Raw genomic sequence first — 18343 nt, forward strand, 5'->3', positions numbered from 1 at the left:
CTCCTATAGTAGTCTGGCCTGATAGAAGCACCTTCATCAGATCTTGAAGGGACAGAGGACTTGTCAGTATGGCTAACTCGTTGTTTGGGGGAGCAAAGAAAGAAAAGAGGAACAACAGAAGAGGCTAGACTCCCAGGTTCAGTGTTCAATGTCATTTTATTCACATGTTCCCATGTTCTTCTTCCCTCCCATCATAACCTTGCTGCCCAGGGGAGGGTCGTATCTTCCTTCATGCTGACGAACCAGGGAACAGACTTTGGACAGGTGAATCAGGGGAGCGGAGAGTTAGAACGGGTTAGTGGCTGGGACGATATTCTGGTTAAAAAGATTAGTGTCCCCTATAATGAGAGACAGAAAAGGCACTTGTCTCCCACACACCCCTGAAGACCAGGCTCCTTTGGGCAAAAGGGCAAGATTCTGGCATGTGGGCCAATGCTCTCTGCTTGAAGCAAGAAGCCAGCTATGAGGGACAGCGGGTGCTGAGCCAGGAAGTGCCCTGTGGTCTTCCCCACATTGAGAAGGGAAAGGGAAGCACCATGGAGGATAGCTACCCCCAACTGAGGTAGGAGAAGGGGGCTTGTGTCTGGGGGTCCAGAGAGAAAGGCTAACCAGGAACTCAATTGCTCCCTGATGAGGGGCCTGGGAATCAGGGATCCCGGAGCTCCACTGGTGCCCTTCTCCCCATGGAAAAGCTATCAAGTGCTTTAGGAGCCTTCCTGATTTTCTATAGGTAGGTCCTATGAAAACAATACTCCTTATTTGATCATTGAGAGGCACTCTGAGGCGGGTATACAGAAGGCTGTTTGGGTAATGGCCCTCCTTGGTCTTGTTTGAAGGGAATTAGGGAGTCAGTTACTTTAGGGACCAGGGCACCTCTGTTACTGGACAGAGGTAGGTACTCATACTTCCATTCCTCTCCTTTCCCCACAAGAGTCCTCTCTATCTGTCCCTGAAACATATCCCTACAGGGCTGGTCTGGGTTGAGCACAGATTCCATGCCCAAGTTCAAGAGGTGGGGAAGTCTGTGTGTGGATTCTGCAGGCCCAGGCCCTGGCCACCTAGTGTTCCCAGGGAGAGGGCATCAGTGGAGGTTTAGGCTCAGGTCTGGGTGGGTGGAGCCAGAAGGTGCAGTGAGGGGGACAGTGGAACTACAGTCAGAATCCAGGTCCAGGACAGTGTGGGGAGCGGTGGCCTGGCTGCCTGGTCCTAGCTGGCGCTCTCGAAGGCTCTGGAAATAACTCTGAAGGGGCAGGGAAGACAGGGCAGAAGAAAGGGCCTGGATCAGAACCACCCCCCCCCGCCCGCCACCCTGACCATCCCCCTGTGCCTTCTGCCCTGGGCCCAGAGAAGCCCTCACGCCTCCACTCACTGGAGCCAGACTGTCGGCAGGGTTCCGTGTGCTGGCAGGGAGCTGGCGCCGGTAGCTGCCCTCACAGAGCCCTGCCCCAGGAGAGGTCCGGTGCCACTTGGCCTCCTGATGACGGATCCGGAGGAGCTGGAGATGCCTTCGCTGGTGGCTCAAGACCACTGCTTGGGAGGGGACAATACAGACTCAGGGAGGCCTCTTTAGACTCTGAAACCCACCCCCAAATATACTCATTCTCTAGAGAAACCCATTTGCTTTCCCCGCTACGTCTCTCTCAAACCTCATCCCCCTCCCAGATATTCTAAAGAAACTTTTCTTTGGAATCCTCCTACTCTTCCCTCATGACTTCCCTGAGATCTTCCTTTCCTTTCACATCAGTCTCCAGTAACTCTTCCCTGCTCCCCAACCTCCCGACAATTTCTCTTCTCATTCTCACCCAGACTTTTGACTCCTCCAAATTTAACTTTTTTTCAGTGGCCTGCCTAATACACCTTAGACACCTCTGTTTTTTGCCCTCAAGTGTATTTGTTCCCTTCACCTCTTTAAGTCTGGGAACCAGGGACACAGGTTGTCTGCTGTCTATACCACGGCGGTAACTCACCATTGGCGTGGCCTCCATGTTCCTCATCCATGAGCTTCCACTGGGCCAGGGCCCCAAGGGCCCCCAGGGCTGGCCAGGTCCCCAGCAAGACCCAGCTATACCAGCAGAGAGGAGGCAAGGCTGGAAGTGCCTGCAAGCGTTGGCCCAGCCGACTGCCCAGCGCCAGCCCCTCCAGGAAGTAGTCAGCACAGGCCACCAGCACTGCAGCACCCAGCAGGGCTGTGCCCAAAACTGTGAATGGACGTGGCCACCGAAGTGTGAACAGGGCTCCCAGCAGTGCCAGCCCCACCAGCCCCCCAGCTGGCACCCAGGCTGAAGGTGGTTGGTAGATGGGCTCGGTGCCCAGCAGGACCCCGGCGCCCAGGGTTAGGCCTAGTAGGAGACCAGTCAGGAAGAGCCCGACACTGCGAACCAGCATGGTGACCAGGCCGCAGAGCAGTCCGATGCCGAGCGCAATGCCCGCGCTCACCTCCAGGCTCAGCTGTGTCTCTAGCACTCGCTCCTTATGGCATAGCAGGAAGATCACCAGGGCTCCTGACAGCAGGCCTGAGAGAAACATCACTGCCTTGAAGCAGCGGTAGCCTGGGAAGGGAGGCAGGAGGCAATGAGAGGCAGAAAGGGGTGGGTGGGGGAGGGTCGACAGGGCTGGACTCTGATGACTCAGAAGGGATAGGAATGGCTAACCAGAGGAGCAGAAGTCAGGAGCAGCACCCCCAGGGACCTCAAGGCCTAGTGCAGAAAGGGATCATCTTAGGAAGGGCAGGGACTTTTCAGGAACTGTGAGGGGATGGGAGGGCAAATCAGGAGGTAAGATGGATGAATTGAGGGGAATAAGTATAGAGAAAAGGTTTCATCCTTTCAGGGATGGTGGACGGGAATAAATCAGCACAGGCTAATTCAGGTTATTGGGGAATGGAATTTTGAAGTAGGAGGCAAGGGGAGGGAAAATGATGGTTGCCAGGGGTCAGAGCTGAAGGAGTGAGTGGGTGGGGGATGGAAGAAGAGCTGGCGAGAGCGGCACTGGACGCACTGAAGATAGACATCCCCCGACAGAGGGGTAGAGGTGGCTCAGGAGCAGAGAAGAAAGCTGGCGTCATCTGAGGGTGACAGTCTTGGGCAGCTGCCCCCCAGAACCCTGGCCCCGCCCTCACCGAAGCAGCAGTAGATGATTCCAAAGCAGCAGCAAAGGGCACACACCAGGGCGGGTGCCAGGTCAGGACTGTCCTGGGGTTGCAAGACACATCTCAGGTCTGGAGGCTCTGGGAGTTGTTGATTAAAGGGCCTGGGGTCAGAGGTCATGGCCAGGGGCAGCAAGGCTTCCTCCATGGCCGAAGAGAAGGTTGTCACAGAGGGGAAGATCAGTGTCAGCTCTTCTTATCCATCCATGAATGTCTTGAGGGGGCTGGGAAACCTGCAAGGGGGTAAGGGGGCAGGAACTCAGGTGCCCATGAACCTCGAGGATGCCTTTCTTTTAAAGAAAGGCCAATTTCAGGATGGAACTTAGTTCTGCTGGGGAAACTGAAGAAACCTACAGGACAGGGATGAGAGAGGTCAGCTGTCTATCACCCTCTAAAACAAGGACATTAAGTGGAACTTCAAATCTTAACAGGTAATGAGTCTTGGCTCCCTAGCTTTTCAGGGTGGGGTGGGAGGAGTAGGAAGTCCTCCATCTGTGGAAGGGGGTACTGTGGGCTAAAGGCTCAGTAGCCTGTTTCAGTTGAAAAGAAAGCATGTCCCATCTACAGCTGGGACTCAAAATCATCCCACTGGACTGGGAAGGGTGGAGTTAGTAGAGGGGGGAGGAGAAGGAAGAGGAGAGAATGAGTCATGGTGGGGGTCTCCCAACAGCTGCTCCAACCCCAGAGAGGGAAGAGGGAAAAAAATCAAGACACCAGAAGAGGAATCAAGTAGAGACAGTAACCGACAGCTTGTCAGGGTTGGGAAGCCTTGGCTTCAGGTGGAGATAGGGTTACTGGGGGAAGGTGTCCGTCCAGCCACAGTCCAATTCCCACCGATCCCTCATGGACTAAGCAGGCGCCTTGCTCACAGGCATCTCACATCCTCCCCTCAGGACACTGGTGGGACTCTTTCTACCTCTCCCTTTCCCTGGGGTGTCAGGGCTGCCAGTGGGATTTGAACTCAGTTCCTGAAAGGAGAACACCAAGGAGGAGCTGGCATTGGGGGCACTAAAGGAATGGGGCAGAGTAGGTGCAGGCACTTCCTTTCAGCTGCCTTCTTTTGGATATCAAGATTTTAACAGGCAGGGAGGGGACTTGGTTTGGGGAGTCCCTGGGGCTCCTCTGCTCAATTCTTGGAAGTCTGGGGACCCTATTCAAGGAGAGATTGGGGAGGGGGTGTTAACTACTCACCACCCTGTCAGGGCTGAGGAAAGGAGGGGGTAGACGTGCTTCCCTAGACCCCCAGCTGCATCCCTGCCCAGAGTCTTAGGCGTCCGGGCGGCTGTCAGGCGTGGGCACCCCTAGGGCCACTCTGTTCTTTGCTCCCTAAACTCCTGCAAGTCGTACCGCAGCCCAAGCCCCAGTGAGCTAAAAGCAACCAGCTTGAGGGGTGGAGGAAGGGGACAGGGTGTGTGTGGGGGGGTGACATCACGGGGCGGGACCCTCCAAATCTTTTCCTTGTGTGTGTGGGGGGGACCCAGTTTGCCTACTGCTCTAGGCTGGGATCAGAGACCCCCAGACATAGCCGGGAGGGGTTTTGGGGAAACCGCAAGAGGTTTGGGGAATGGTCTCCGAATACCTATGCGCTGACTCAGCAACTCGAAGCTTTCAAATCCCTTACTGGTGTCCCAGCGCCCCCCTACTTCGGCTTGGTTTCTTCCACTTCCCAGAGAATTGGAGTATTGTCTCCTGGAGAACTTGGTGGTCCGGATCGGGGACCCCAGGAAGGGGCTCTTACTGATCTGGGGCGCCGGCGAGGGGTTCACGGGTAGAAAAACTTGCGGAGCAAGACGAGGGTCTGGAAGGGGAACTAACGGAGAGGCGTTTGTAGAGCAGGGGACCGACAGAGGGTACCCAAGCCCGGGTCTGCGTCGGGGCGGGGGCGCTTGTCAGCGTCGACCAAACATCTCGATATGCAAACGAAATGCAAAGAAGCACGCAGATAAGGGCAGTGTTTTTTGACCCTCCGCTGGGGTATTAAGCCCAGCAGAGCCACGCTCCCAGTCCTCCGGCCCGCTTCGCGACGGGCCCTGAGAGCTGCATCCAGAGGGGCGGATCCGGGCCGTGGGAGCTACAGTTATACAAGGCAGTTCGCCAGCTGGGTCAGGCGCTGGGATGGGAGGTGGGGGCCGAGGGTTGCTGGGAAAGAAGGGGCAGCGAAGGAGGTCCAGGGCGGGGGCAGGCCCGGGGCTTCCTCCCCTCCGCTCCACCCCCGCATGATACCAAAAGGCCTCTGTCCTCGTTACAGGCAGCAGGGAAGGGATCAGTGCGGTGGTTCCTCTACGTTCCCTGATTTTGTCTGCAAGGGAAACAGACTGGGCTCGGTGGCTTTCCTCTATCTCCTGGTCTCAGCAAAGCCCAAGAACACAGCCAGAGGAACCCTGAGAATCTGCTCCCAGTCCGCAGGCACTGCAGCAGCGCCCGCTTGCTCCGCTTCCGGTGGAGCAACCTTCGGGCACTCCAGTTCAGCACGCGGAGGGCGGCAGCAGAGGGCCCTTTAAAGGGCGGGGCCAGCGCTTCCCCTGGACCACCTCCTCTGGCTCGACTTAGCCTGCGGGACTGGCTTGCACCTCGGCAGATCGCTTTTACTTTTCCTTCCCGTGTCTTCCCTGGTGACCTCGGAAGTGGAAGTAGACGCGAATCGGCGGCCGCGGCGGGGACGGAAGGCGGAAGCAGAGCGTGAGCGGGAGGCGGAGCCGGGGGAGCTGCTCTCGTAGCTCCCCCTGGCCCTCGGCCCAGCTGCTCGAGGGGGAGGAGTTACCGCCGTTCTTCGGTATGTTACCTTGATCCCCTCTACCCAGCCTTAGGGTTAACGGGTTGACTCTGTCAGGGGGAGTCTCAAGCTCCTCCCCCAGATGTTCCTGAAGGGCCGCACGGTCCCCACCCTTTTCTGGCAGCCTGCGGCCCCCTTTCCGGTCGTCTTTCCCTTTTTCCCAAGAGTGACCCCAGGACCACACCCTTTGCGGTACCTCCCTTTTCTCCTGTTTTAGGGTTATAGCTTTCTGGGGAAAGAAACAATAATAAGGGAGCTTGGAGGAGTCGGGGGAGGGAGCAGCGTTGCCGTTAATGTAGTATTGGCTTTATTGCTGGGGTGATGATTGCCCCCGAATTTTTAAAACAAGGGAGGTGGGTGCATTCAATATATACCCAATTTAAGATTATTTAACCTTTTTGTTGGTCCTATCCTTGATCACCCCCACTTGATACCTCTGTTACAGGCACCAGAAGTCACCATGATGGCTGTGACCTAAAATCCTCAGGAAGCCCCGGGGTCATGGCCCAGAAGCACCCCGGAGAAGGAGGGTTGTGTGGAGCCCACCACAGTGGTGGTGCCTCCCTCAGGACTTTAGGACCCTCTGTGGACCCTGACATACTTTCATTCTCAGGACTCAGGGACTCAGCGGGGCCTGCTCCTAATGGTACCCGCTGCCTCACAGAGCACTCTAGTCCTAAGTATACACAGCCCCCAAATCCAGCCCACTGGTCGGATCCAAGCCATGGACCCCCAAGGGGTCCAGGACCCCCTCTGGCTGAAGAGGACCCTGATCAGAGTGAGGCATCTTCAGAAGAGTCAGGAGTGGACCAGGAACTCTCAAGAGAGAATGAGGCTGGGTACCAGGATGATGGGAACTCTTCTTTCCTTTCCATTCCATCTACTTGTAACTGCCAGGGAACCCCTGGAATCCCTGAAGGGCCTTACTCTGAGGGAGGAGATAACTCTTCTAGCAACTTTTGCCACCATTGTACCTCTCCAGCTTTGGGGGAAGATGAAGAGTTGGAAGGGGAATATGATGAAGAGGAACCTCTTAAGTTTCCCAGTGATCTTTCACGTGTGCACAGTGAAAAGAAACCTGCACCCCGGAGACAACGGCACCGTGTTCCAGCCAAGGAGGACACTCGGGAGGGTGGACGAAGAGATCCCAGATCCCCTGGTCGACATCGGCTGGGCCGGAAACGGAGTCAGGCAGATAAACGCAGAGGACTGGGATTGTGGGGAGCAGAGGAACTGTGTCAGCTTGGACAGGCAGGCTTCTGGTGGCTGATTGAACTGCTAGTATTAGTGGGGGAGTACGTGGAGACTTGTGGCCATCTCATCTATGCATGCAGGCAGCTGAAAGGCAGTGATCTGGACCTTTTACGTGTCTGGGTGGGAGTGTGGGCAGGGCGGCTGGGGGGCTGGGCCCAGGCGATGTTCCAGTTTCTGAGCCAGGGGTTTTGCTATGGGGCAGGGCTGTTCACCCGTTTTCTTAGGCTTGTGGGTGCTTTGCTGCTCCTGGCTCTGGCCCTGTTGTTGGGCTGTTTACAGTTGGGCTGGCGGTTTCTGGTAGGATTGAGTGACCGGCTAGGCTGGAGGGGTAAAGCTACCTGGCTCTTCTCTTGGCTGGCTTCTCCCACCTGGCAGCGTTGTCTGATTCTGCTGAGAGAGAGCAGGCCCTGGCAGCAGCTGGTAAGAATAGTTCAGTTGGGTTGGCTGGAGTTACCTTGGGTCAAACAGAGGACCAATAGGCAGGGGAATGCACCTGTAGCTGGTGCTCGTTACTGCCAGCCTGAAGAGGAAGTGGCTCGACTCTTGACCATGGCTGGGGTTCCTGAGGATGAGCTAAACCCTTTTCACGTGTTGGGGGTTGAAGCCACAGCATCAGATGTTGAACTGAAGAAGGCCTATAGGCAGCTGGCAGTGATGGTGAGTACCCTTCCCTCTTTCCAGTTCTTTGTTCCCATATTTTATTTTCCACTACAATTTTTAGGTGGAGTAGAGGAAGGGACAGAGATGGCAATGGCAACCCACTCCAGTACTCTTGCCTGGAAAATCCCGTGGATGGAGGAGTCTGGTAGGCTGCAGTCCATGGGGTCGCTAAGAGTCAGACATGATTGAGCGACTTCACTTTCACTTTCATGCACTGCAGAAGGAAATGGCAACCCACTCTAGTATTCTTGCCTGGAGAATCCCAGGGAAGGGGGCGCCAGGTGGGCTGCCGTCTATGGGGTCGCACAGAGTCGGACACGACTGAAGTGACTTAGCAGCAGCAACAGCAGAGGAAGGGAGAGTATAAAATCAACTTGAAGATGAAAAATTATCTTTAATTCTCAGGAAAGAATTGGAAAGGGGATCTGACTTTTCTCTTGAAGTTTTGTATCATGAAATTCTTTTTCTCAATGAAAATAAATGAACCTGGTATAGTAGACAGTGCTGGACTCACTCACCCTGGAATATCAAGGTGAAATCCCTCTGAGTAGGTTGGAGAAGAGGCCTAGTCAGAACGCTTATCAGTTCCTCCTGAACAAATGAGGGGTTTCTGAACGCAGGGAAATCCAACTGCCTTCCTAGTGAGGCAAGTGTGGGAAGATTCAGAGAGTGATTATTCCAGGACCAGGTGAAAGAAAAGGTATCTCAAGACCAACAACCGGGCTGGGAAAGGGAAGGCAAATGGGACATAAATCTTGGAGAGGCATGTATGTATGTATGTATGTATGTCATACATGAAAATGTTGGTGATTAGGTAGGATATAGGGGGTTGTGACTTAAATGCTTGAGGGAAATGGTTTAATACAAGCATGCAATCAAATTGCTTTTAGAAGTAGATATTTGATTGCTATTTTTAGATATGATTGTTACTGCTATTTCTGTACAAGTAAAACTGTTAGGAATATAAATGCGTTCTGCGTGCTAAATCGCTTCAGTCATGTCTGGCTCTTTGCGACCCTAGGGACTGTAGCCTGCCAAACTCCTCTGTCCATGGGATTCTCCAGGCAAGAGTACTGGAGTGGGTTGCAAGTCCTTCTCCAGGGGATCGAACTTGCATTTGTAAATCTCCTGCACTGAAGGGCGGATTCTTTACGACTAGTGCCACCTGGGAAGTCCACGACTATAAGTAATGTGTAAATTCCATTGGAGGACTATTTGAGTGTATGGAACTTGACTGGTAAAATACCAGTGTGCAAATTCCCTCAGTGGTTGCATGACATGAAAGAGGAATGGGCAACCAGAGTTTCCATTAACCATTCTAGGTACAATAAAATACCAGACCTGAAACTTAGCAGATAACTAAATTAGTTTGGTGGGAAATATATGCCCCTTATTGGATGGCCTGGGTTATTCTGAGAGTGAGGAACAGTTTTCACTCTCAAATTGTTACTAATGGTAGAGGTCTTTTCTCACCTTCATGTCTTTTAAAAGATTTTGTCTTTTGGGGAATGTCATTCAAAAATTCTCATTTTCAACTGACTTTCTCGAAGTAAAGTTCCCTGAACCTTAGTAGAACTGTCCCATAACCTGAAGTTACTGCCTTGTTCTGGGCCAGAGTATCTGTGGGCTCTTTTTGGCCAAGCCATGGGGCATGTGGAATCTTAGTTCCTTAAGATTGAAGCAGGGGGCTGAACCTGCACCCCTTGCATTGGAAGCACAGTCGTAACCACTAGACGACCAGGCAAGTCCCTGTAGTCTTTTATACAGCCTCTCACTGCCCTTATTAGGGCCTAACATGACCATTACTCGCATTCTGTAAGCTTGGGGATATGAGAGAGATGACAGCATTCTGCAAGAGACTAGCTTTATCTCTGTTTTTGGTGAATGAGGATGGGAAAAATCAAGGAACTGTAGGAAGTGAGAATATTATTTGTCTTGGAGAAAAGGCTGAAAAGTGGATTAAAAACCTGAGGGTCATGGTATGTTATTTCACACCTGGAACAGAAAGACAAACCATTGTAGGAAGTTTTGAGTAGATATGAAAATTTCCTAGTTAGAAACAGAATTTGAGGATTGTTGGAACTCTATGACTGACAACAAAGTTAAAATATAAGAGTTTAGTATGTGTGACAGGGTGATAAACCATCCTTGTTAGCCTGAAATTGCAAGGTTTCCTCAAACATGAAATTTAAATGCTAAAACTGGGACAGTTCCAGGAACACTAGAGTGGTGGATCACCATAGTGCCAGATTTTCTGTATTCTGCTTCATGTGTATTCTCATTTAATACTAACAGTCCATGATAGATAAAATACTCTAGGTCATGAAGCTAATGAGCAGAAGAGGCAGGACTTAAATACAGATCTATCTTCAGAGGCAGAGCAATTAACCATTAAGCTATATTGATTCTTCAAAAGGGGGTTAAATAGGAAATTATCAACAATAACCTGTTGATATGAGGTTATTTTGACTCAAGATGAGGAGAGGTTTGGAATGGATATGTAATGAAATCTGTTTTGGCAGGTTCATCCTGACAAAAATCATCATCCTCGGGCTGAGGAGGCCTTCAAGGTTTTGCGGGCAGCTTGGGATATTGTCAGCAACCCTGAAAGACGGAAGGAATATGAGATGTAAGTTGGAGCTAGAAAATTATTAGGTAGGGTAAATGAATAACCTTCAATAGCAGAGATCCCTGGACTTACAGATGAAGGCTTTCCGAGGCAGAACTGAGGTGGCTTGTCTAGCTGGCCAAGGGCCTCAAGAGGCCAATAGATCTGTCTCTCTTTGTCCCTCACTCAATATCCTGACTTACATAGCCTTTTTTCTCTCAGGAAACGAATGGCTGAAAATGAGCTGAGCCGGTCAGTGAATGAGTTTCTGTCCAAGCTGCAAGAAGCAATGAATACTATGATGTGCAGCCGATGCCAGGGAAAGCATAGGTATGATTTAAATAGGACAGGACTGGGACAGCCAGTTTAGGGACTGGGTGACCAAAAACGTTCCTTGTATCATTGGTAGTTGTGGGATCCAGATGGTAAGTAAAAAGACCCTGAGTTTCTACTTATGCCATATTGTCAAGAAATTGAAGATCTGAATTAGCAAGAAGACAAGGTAGTATTTCTGGCTTTAAGATAGGTTGAGGGCAGGGCATACATAGGCATACATAACAACTGAGTGGCGGTAATTTTAGATGTTTGTCAGTAACCATACTTGTCGGTAACAATGAGACATCAGTAATGATGAGACTGTAGCAATGCTCTAGGTAGTCTTAACATATAATTAAGAAACTGTCCTTTTGTTGAATTTCAGGAGGTTCGAAATGGACCGGGAACCTAAGAGTGCCAGATACTGTGCTGAGTGTAATAGGCTGCATCCTGCTGAGGAAGGTGACTTTTGGGCAGAGTCAAGCATGTTTGGCCTCAAAATCACCTACTTTGCGCTGATGGATGGAAAGGTGTATGATATCACAGGTATACTTCTGTCCTCTGGAAGTATGGGCTCATATATCCTCAGAACTATGATATTTTGGCTAATTGTCTCTCATGCTTGCAGAGTGGGCTGGATGCCAGCGTGTGGGAATCTCCCCAGATACCCACAGAGTCCCTTATCACATCTCATTTGGTTCACGGATGCCAGGCACCAGTGGGCGGCAGAGGTAGGTGGTGTTTCTCTCAACGATCTATCCACTGTTCTAGTTCTGAATATGGTTTCCAATGACATGCTGTTTAGGACATGTAGGTGTCTCACCATTTAAGTGTTTGGGACCTGACTCAGTATGTCTTTAACATATGTATAAATAGATGAACTAGGTAACCATTTGACTCCAGTATCTCTTGCCTCATCATGCCTTCTGTTTTCCTCTCAGAGCTACTCCAGATGCCCCTCCTGCTGACCTTCAGGATTTCTTGAGCCGGATCTTTCAAGTACCCCCAGGCCAGATGTCCAACGGGAACTTCTTTGCAGCTCCTCAGCCCAGCCCTGGGGCCACTGCAGCCTCCAAGCCCAACAGCACAGTACCCAAGGGAGACGCCAAACCGAAGCGGCGGAAGAAAGTGAGGAGGCCCTTCCAACGTTGACACCCCTTCTCTTTCCTCCAATCAATGTCAGGGAGTCAAAAGGGCTGTGTACAGCACCAGATGGAATTTGATTTGTTTATTTTTAAATATTTAAAAAAGGGAAAATTTTAAGCTCAAATTGTTCACTCAGTACTTTTAGGAAGCCCTGGAACCACTCTCCCTCCTCCACCAGCACCCAGGAACTGAATCTTTTCTTCTGACAATACCAAAGAAGTAGGGAATGTCTAGAACAAAGAACCTGGGGCCTGGACCTGGGCTGGATCTCCCATAGTGTGGGAACTGGGTATTTCCCTGGGGTCTGTATGCCTTTATCTTGTCTTTTGCTTCTTAGAGCAGATGACACTCCCCCCACCCCCAAACAAGTCTATCTTACATTTCTTGACTCATTTCAGGAGGGAGCCCCCTCCTTTGCCCCAGTATACTAGTTAAAAGAACAAGAAAGCATGTAACCCTAATTATAGGAGATACATAAGAGTTCAGAGAGTGGGAACTCTGACCTTGTGGGTAATCACCCAACTTCATGCTTGTTGCTGCAGGGATGGCCAAAACTAATAATTTTTAAAAAACAAGATTCATGCCCTCTGCCCTTGGGTGAGGGGGAAGGGTAAAGGGGCTCCCGGCAGCCCCCTTATGATCCAAGGGTTTGTATTTTTTTAAGTTTGTTCATATTTGTATGTACATATCTATTTAAAGCCAGGGGATTATCTTTCTATAAATACGTAACTGGCAACCTGTATCTTCCCTCTCTTCTTTGCCCATATAGCTGGAGTCCTTTTTCTCATTTGAAAATCTTTTGCTTCCTAAGTGTTAGAGTGAAGGGCACCTCCTGCTGGACCAAGGGAGGGGGATAAAAAAATACCTTAAAGAAATTTTGTAGTTCTGTAAGTCAGTCATTGTTGCATCTTTCTTCTCTGGCTTTATGAAGACATCTCCCTACCCTTACTGCTGACCAAACTGTAGCCATATATGAAAAAAATTATCTTTATTATAAGGAAAACACACAGTAAAACAGAGCTGGAAGGTGGTGGGAGTGGATGATAGGGAAACCCTTAATCAACCAAAAAGCTGCCCAAGCATGGCTTCCTGCTATAGGAGAGTGATTTGCCCCTTACCTCACCTGTCTTTCCTGATTCAAAGAAACCTGCTCCTAGCAGGGCTGGGCCCAGGGGACCCCATTTTCCAATGAAAATTTGTGAAAGTTTGCATTTCCAGTGGGGGCGTTTGGGAAAGTTGCATAGTTCTCAGGCTGTATAGAGAAAGGGGGGATGTTACAGCCCTTTGTTCCAATGTCCCCAGCCCCATCTCTCAGTATTTGTTGATGCCAAAGAGACGAACCCCATGAAACTGGGGCAACTTGGGCAGCAGTACGCTAAGCAGTGAGGCTGTGTTGATGAGGAAGTGAGCAGCATCATATTTGGTGTAGAAGCTGGCCAGGAGGTATCTGGGGAGAGAAGAAATAGGTTGAATGAAGTTGGCCTTCCCTATCCATATTCAGGCCTTTCCAGTGACTTTCTTTTCTATTTTAAATAACCAGTTTTACTGCATGCAGTCCTAGGATATCTAAAAATATTTCAGCTATATTAACAATATTTACTTTGGGGTTGGGGAGATAATCAGCACCTTTAACTGGAGATTTATAAATTTGTGCTTTTTTTAAAAAAAAATTGTTAATGACAGGTGGCAAATGACAGCTGAAGCAGTTTTAGCCTGTGTGACTGTTAGAATCCTTCTTGCTACCACTTCTCACAGATTTACATCAGTTCTGCCTTTATTCACTTCTTTGGAAGTGTAAAATAACTTGTTTTACTTGTTTTATCTTTTCTTAGTCCCTTCTCCCAGAGAAGGCAATGGCAACCCACTCCAGTACTCTTGCCTGGAAAATCCCATGGATGGAGGAGCCTGGTGGGCTGCAGTCCATGGGGTCGCTACAAGTCAGGCACTACTGAGCAACTTCACTTTCACTTTTCACTTTCCTGCATTGGGGAAGGAAATGGCAATCCACTCCAGTATCCTTGCCTGGAGAATCCCAGGGACGGGGGAGCCTGGTGGGCTGCCGTCTATGGGGTAGCACAGAGTTGGACACAACTGAAGCGACTTAGCAGCAGCAGCCCTTCTCCATTCTCCTACCATCAAGGAGGCAGCAAGTAATGCTTGCTTACTGTCTTCTACTTTTTACTGTTCTCATTAGATTTAGAGCTAATGTATCTTCACAGGGTCTAGGTGAGTAGAAGTCCACGGTTTTTAAAGGTTCCCTGTGGACCTCTGTACCTGGCTTTTGAAGCATCTCCCCTATTTCCCCCTGGACTCACAGTACAATGGGAGAGATGCTGAGGAATTTTCGGGAAGAGGTAAATTGGAGCCCGTAGTCCATCTGTTCCCAGTGTGTCAGTAGCCGAGCCTTTCCTTGGTCAGGGGTCTCAAAGGGTGTCCCTTTCACCGTATGTAGGAAGACATACATAACCTGGGAGGAGGGAATGGGACAGTGTGAGGTACCGGGGCATAAAGTAGTCCCTCAGCTGAGATCCCAAAAGGAAGACAAATTCCAAGTAATTGTTTTTGGTTGGGAAAAGCCTGGGGTGGGTAAAAGGGCATGGTTTAGTGCTCACCAAGTTATGGATGACGTTGGTCAGTGTCCAGACAACAGGAATGCTGAAGAAGGGGATGCTGAGTAGAACCACATGCAGCAGTCCTACCAAGATGATGTAGGCCAGCCAGATGCCCCGGCTATTCATCACTCGAGTGTTGGGGTTTACTTCGCTGTGAGCCACCCCCACATTCATCCTACCACAGTGGGGGATCAGGCAGGAGACCAACTTAATTTCCTCTGCACCCTTCTTGGAGTCGTCTGCTCCAAGTTGTCTCCTGAGTAGCCCAAATCCCCCGGACTCTATTGGGAATGAAAGAACTTACCCCATTACACACAAAGGAAAAACTGAAGACTTGGGGGGAAAAAATTTAGAAGGCAAGATGAGAACTCATTCTATATGTTAGAGACATGATAGTCTTTCTTCTGATCCTTACACTTAAGCTGTAACTTGAAGGAGTAAGCATAGGCTTGGCGCACCTCAAGGAGCAACGGTAACAGAAGTATCTCACTATCCTTAAGTTAATAAGGAACCAGGAAGACATTAGGTACACCCAAAATGAGAAAAGAGGGTCATGGGAAACAAGGAACCACTAAGGAAGGATGAGGAGGTAAAGCTGCCTTTTCTAATCTATACTCGTCAGTTCAGTCACTCAGTTGTGTCCGACTCTTTGAGACCCCATGAGCTGCAGGATGCCAGGCTTCCCTGTCCATCACCAGGGAAGCCTGGCATCCTGGTCAAACTCATGTCCATAGAGCCGGCGATGCCATCCAGCCATCTCATCCTCTGTCGTCCCCTTCTCCTGGTTTCAATCTATCTTAGTCCCCACCTTTTCCTCTGGGGCTCCCCCGTCCTCTCATCTCCGTGGCATGTAAGCAGGCAGCTGCAAGAATGTGCCCAGGGCTTTTGCACTGAACTAGGAAGGGACGTGAGCTGAGCGTCTCGAGAGGTGGAGCCCTAGTCCCGACTTCAGGGCGGCTCTGATCGTCTGAACTTAGTCCTTTTAAAATCGTGCTTGCCCTTAAGTTGATGACGCCGGTTTAGGAAGCAGATCTGGCCCGCTCTCTACCTAAAATTCTCTAAACCCCAGTAATGATTTGAACTCTCCCCCTTGCTCCTCCCAGGCCCTCTCTCCTTCATCGTTTTCCCTTAGGGTTGTCTTCAGCGCCCCTCTTTCGGTCTGTTGCTCACCGCCGCTTCACCCACCCGGCTGGTTCGCCTCTCACCATTTTTCTAAGGACCCCTTCCCAGTCTCCCGGTAAACCTACCTGTCAGCTTCGGAAGCCGTCGGGGTCGGGGCGCGGCGCTTGCTTCTACACCTGCGGTCTCCAGGAAGCAGCCTCCCCGCCCATCTGCGCTCTCCCTATTGGTGGAGCAAGGTCAGCGCCGTCACCACTCATTGGCTGGCGATCCGCCGCGGGGACGCACAATTGGTCACTATTTCCGTCGTTCGGGAGGTGCCGAACCCGCCCTTCCCCAGGTCCCACCTTTTGAGAGAGGTGGGGAAAGCCGCTTGGAGGAGAGAGGGCGACGCCAGCTATTGACTAATGGAAAGAGTTGATAGTAAGAGGCGGGAGTAAGAGCTCCAACGATTGGCCGGCCGTGGCTGTAGGCGCCGAGGCGGGAGCTCCCGGAGGTGGAGGTAGCGGGTGGGGGCCTGGCGGAGTGGAGGGGTAACAAGATGGCGACTGAGACGGTGGAGCTTCATAAGCTGAAGGTACCGTGAGGCGGGGAAGGGCCGGGTCGGACTTTTCCGGAGACTAAATTTTGCTGGCGGGTTGGCGGCTTTTCCTTGAAGGTTCTTCTACTCCATTTTCTGGCTCTCGCCTTAGTTCTGTTCTTTTGTGCCGCCCTTCTTCCCCCACTACGTCTTTTCTCTTTTCCCATTTCTCCTCACGGTTTTACTGTATCCTTACTTGTTATTCAGCACCTTCCTCCACTGTGGTGTCGTCCGTCACCTCTCTACCGGTTTGTGGAAGTGCCTTCAACCTGTTCTACTCTCTTGTTTCTCGTCAAACTGCATTACGTCAGTGGTCCCCTCCTTTTGGCCCCGTGCGGAGCCCGGGACCCCTTTTTTTCCCCTGGGTTTGTGCTTTCCTGTCTGTTGTCCAAAGTGGGGATTCCCGGTAGCAAAGGATGGCAGCTTCGTTTATTTCTGTCTGTCTAGGTCTCAGACTTGATCCGGAAAATGCTTCCGTCCCCCTTTTTTAGATGGAGTGACGCCCCCGGGGCAAATTTGGAAACCCGAGGAGAGGCCTCCCCTTAGAGGCCTGGGCTTTAGGAGACTTTAAGAGGTAGTGAAGGCACAGATACCCCAGATGGAAAAGTTTTCGAGTTCTCTCAACGCGGTTCTCCAACTACCAGCCTTCCCCCTACCCTGCGCCCCACCACCCCAGAGACAAGTCACTCAGAACTGTAATATTTTGGGAAAACGTTTCCAAGGTTAGGGTTACCTCTGTCCCATTTCATTTCGCGGGTAGACCCTGCATCTCTTGGTCTCACCACTGGGTGACACTCAATCACAGAAGAGGTTTTAAGTTGTGTTTTGGGAATCTTGAGAGCTTTTTCATATTTAGATTATTTTCTTGGAAGAAAACAATGGGTTTGTTTTTTTGGGTTGGTAAATTAAGAGTATCTCAAGTTGTCCATTTGTGGTTTGACAGGTAGTTTTCCCATCACTTTTCAGTCCTGTTTTGCTCACGTCCTGGGAACCTTTGACAAACCAGGTTGATTTGACCCACGCTGAAAACTGATTCTTTAAAGTCTGATGTGCTTGAAAAAAAAAAAAAAGTGTAAGGAGAGTAAGAGCAAAGAGAGAGAGGTCCTCTTAATCACATTAGTTGACACCAGTTAGACTTTCAGTGAAAGTTGATAGGTTTCTTACTCATGGAATCTAAGCTGTACTAGGGGGATTTTGTGTTAACATGGAGTTACTGTTAACTTGGTACCGAAATGAGTAGATTATATCAGTCCTCTGCTAAGAGAATAACAAGTGAAAAATTGAGCAGCTACTTCCATTATATATAAGTTAACTTGTAAATTAGTACTGTGAAGTGAAGTGAGTGAAGTCGCTCAGTCGTGTCCGACTCTTTGCGACCCCATGGACTGTAGTCTACCAGGCTCCTCTGTCCATGGGATTTTCCAGGCAATAGTCCTGGAGTGGATTGCCATTTCCTTCTCCAAAATTAGTACTAGTATATGTTATATACTACATATACAACATATTTGTTGTATACTACAAACTACTGTTTGTATGTTATAAAAGAAACACAGAAAAGGAATTTTTGAATGGAATAAAAAGGAAATATGAATATAAGATCTAATGTTTTCTTCCTATATTAGTTCCATTTTTTGAAACCCCTGGAGTAAGTCACTAGCCTTGTGACTTGCCTTAATAGGTTTTGTTTTGGTTTATGGAGTTCCACCTTCCATAAAAATCTGTATGTCAGTTCCAGGTTAAATTCGATTTTGATTGGATAATGTCCTCTGATCTGATTTCAGGTTATTATAGTCTTAGAGAGCATGAGGCAGTCCTAATAGCCTAAAAAGGATTCACTCTTTTAATCATATTTGCTTGTCTTTGCTTTTTCTCTAGAGCACTTCTTAACCTTTTGGAGGTCACAGATATCTTTGAAACTCTGATGAAAGGTATGGACCTCTCCCCAGAAAAAGGCATGTACACATGACTTTGCATGCAATTTGAGGGGCTTCATAAAATTACCTTGGAGCCCTGAGGAGTCCATGGACCTCTGGTTAAGAACTCATGCCTTTAATTCTAACTTCCAAGACAGATAATGTTTGGTTCCACTGTTGATCATGGATTGATCCTACTGTTGATCATGGAGTGATCC

The 18343-nt window shown here is 50.0% G+C and overlaps 4 protein-coding genes across 10 annotated transcripts in view; 2 read left to right on the top strand and 2 right to left on the bottom strand.

The window, feature by feature from the left end:
* LOC102177414 (transmembrane protein 198) lies at positions 138 to 4658 on the bottom strand. 6 transcript variants are annotated; one of them, XM_018048116.1, is made up of 5 exons: positions 4337 to 4658; positions 3165 to 3378; positions 1968 to 2549; positions 1370 to 1530; positions 138 to 1240 (listed from the first exon to the last, which is right to left on the bottom strand). In XM_018048116.1, exons 3-5 carry the CDS (start codon positions 2524 to 2526, stop codon positions 1082 to 1084), a joined length of 879 nt encoding a protein of 292 aa, XP_017903605.1. In that variant the 5' UTR covers positions 2527 to 2549; positions 3165 to 3378; positions 4337 to 4658; the 3' UTR covers positions 138 to 1081. The 6 variants fall into 6 exon arrangements, with proteins under 6 accessions (XP_017903605.1, XP_017903604.1, XP_017903603.1 ...); XM_018048115.1 differs by having other exon boundaries at positions 1370 to 1527; positions 1968 to 2513; positions 3119 to 3378; XM_018048114.1 differs by having other exon boundaries at positions 1968 to 2513; positions 3119 to 3378.
* DNAJC14 (DnaJ heat shock protein family (Hsp40) member C14) lies at positions 5085 to 12643 on the top strand. Its single transcript, XM_005680390.3, has 7 exons — positions 5085 to 5918; positions 6364 to 7829; positions 10355 to 10461; positions 10663 to 10770; positions 11141 to 11301; positions 11384 to 11486; positions 11697 to 12643. Exons 2-7 carry the CDS (start codon positions 6420 to 6422, stop codon positions 11905 to 11907), a joined length of 2100 nt encoding a protein of 699 aa, XP_005680447.2. The 5' UTR covers positions 5085 to 5918; positions 6364 to 6419; the 3' UTR covers positions 11908 to 12643.
* ORMDL2 (ORMDL sphingolipid biosynthesis regulator 2) lies at positions 12873 to 15871 on the bottom strand. The gene is made up of 4 exons (XM_005680392.3): positions 15761 to 15871; positions 14514 to 14688; positions 14217 to 14368; positions 12873 to 13348 (listed from the first exon to the last, which is right to left on the bottom strand). The coding sequence occupies exons 2-4, from the start codon at positions 14685 to 14687 to the stop codon at positions 13213 to 13215; spliced, it is 462 nt and encodes a 153-aa protein (XP_005680449.1). The 5' UTR covers position 14688; positions 15761 to 15871; the 3' UTR covers positions 12873 to 13212.
* SARNP (SAP domain containing ribonucleoprotein) overlaps positions 16009 to 18343 on the top strand; it is a 48491-nt gene continuing 46156 nt past the window's right edge. The window contains exons 1-2 of one of the 2 annotated variants that reach the window (XM_018048118.1): positions 16009 to 16209; positions 18088 to 18140. In XM_018048118.1, coding sequence (XP_017903607.1) covers positions 18134 to 18140 — 7 coding nt within the window. In that variant the 5' untranslated portion in view covers positions 16009 to 16209; positions 18088 to 18133. The remainder of the gene's footprint in view (positions 16210 to 18087; positions 18141 to 18343) is intronic. The other variant, XM_005680393.3, reaches the window with a different exon arrangement.

This window comes from Capra hircus, chromosome 5, assembly GCF_001704415.2.
Source record: "Capra hircus breed San Clemente chromosome 5, ASM170441v1, whole genome shotgun sequence".
Classification (NCBI taxonomy): Eukaryota; Metazoa; Chordata; class Mammalia; order Artiodactyla; family Bovidae; genus Capra; species Capra hircus.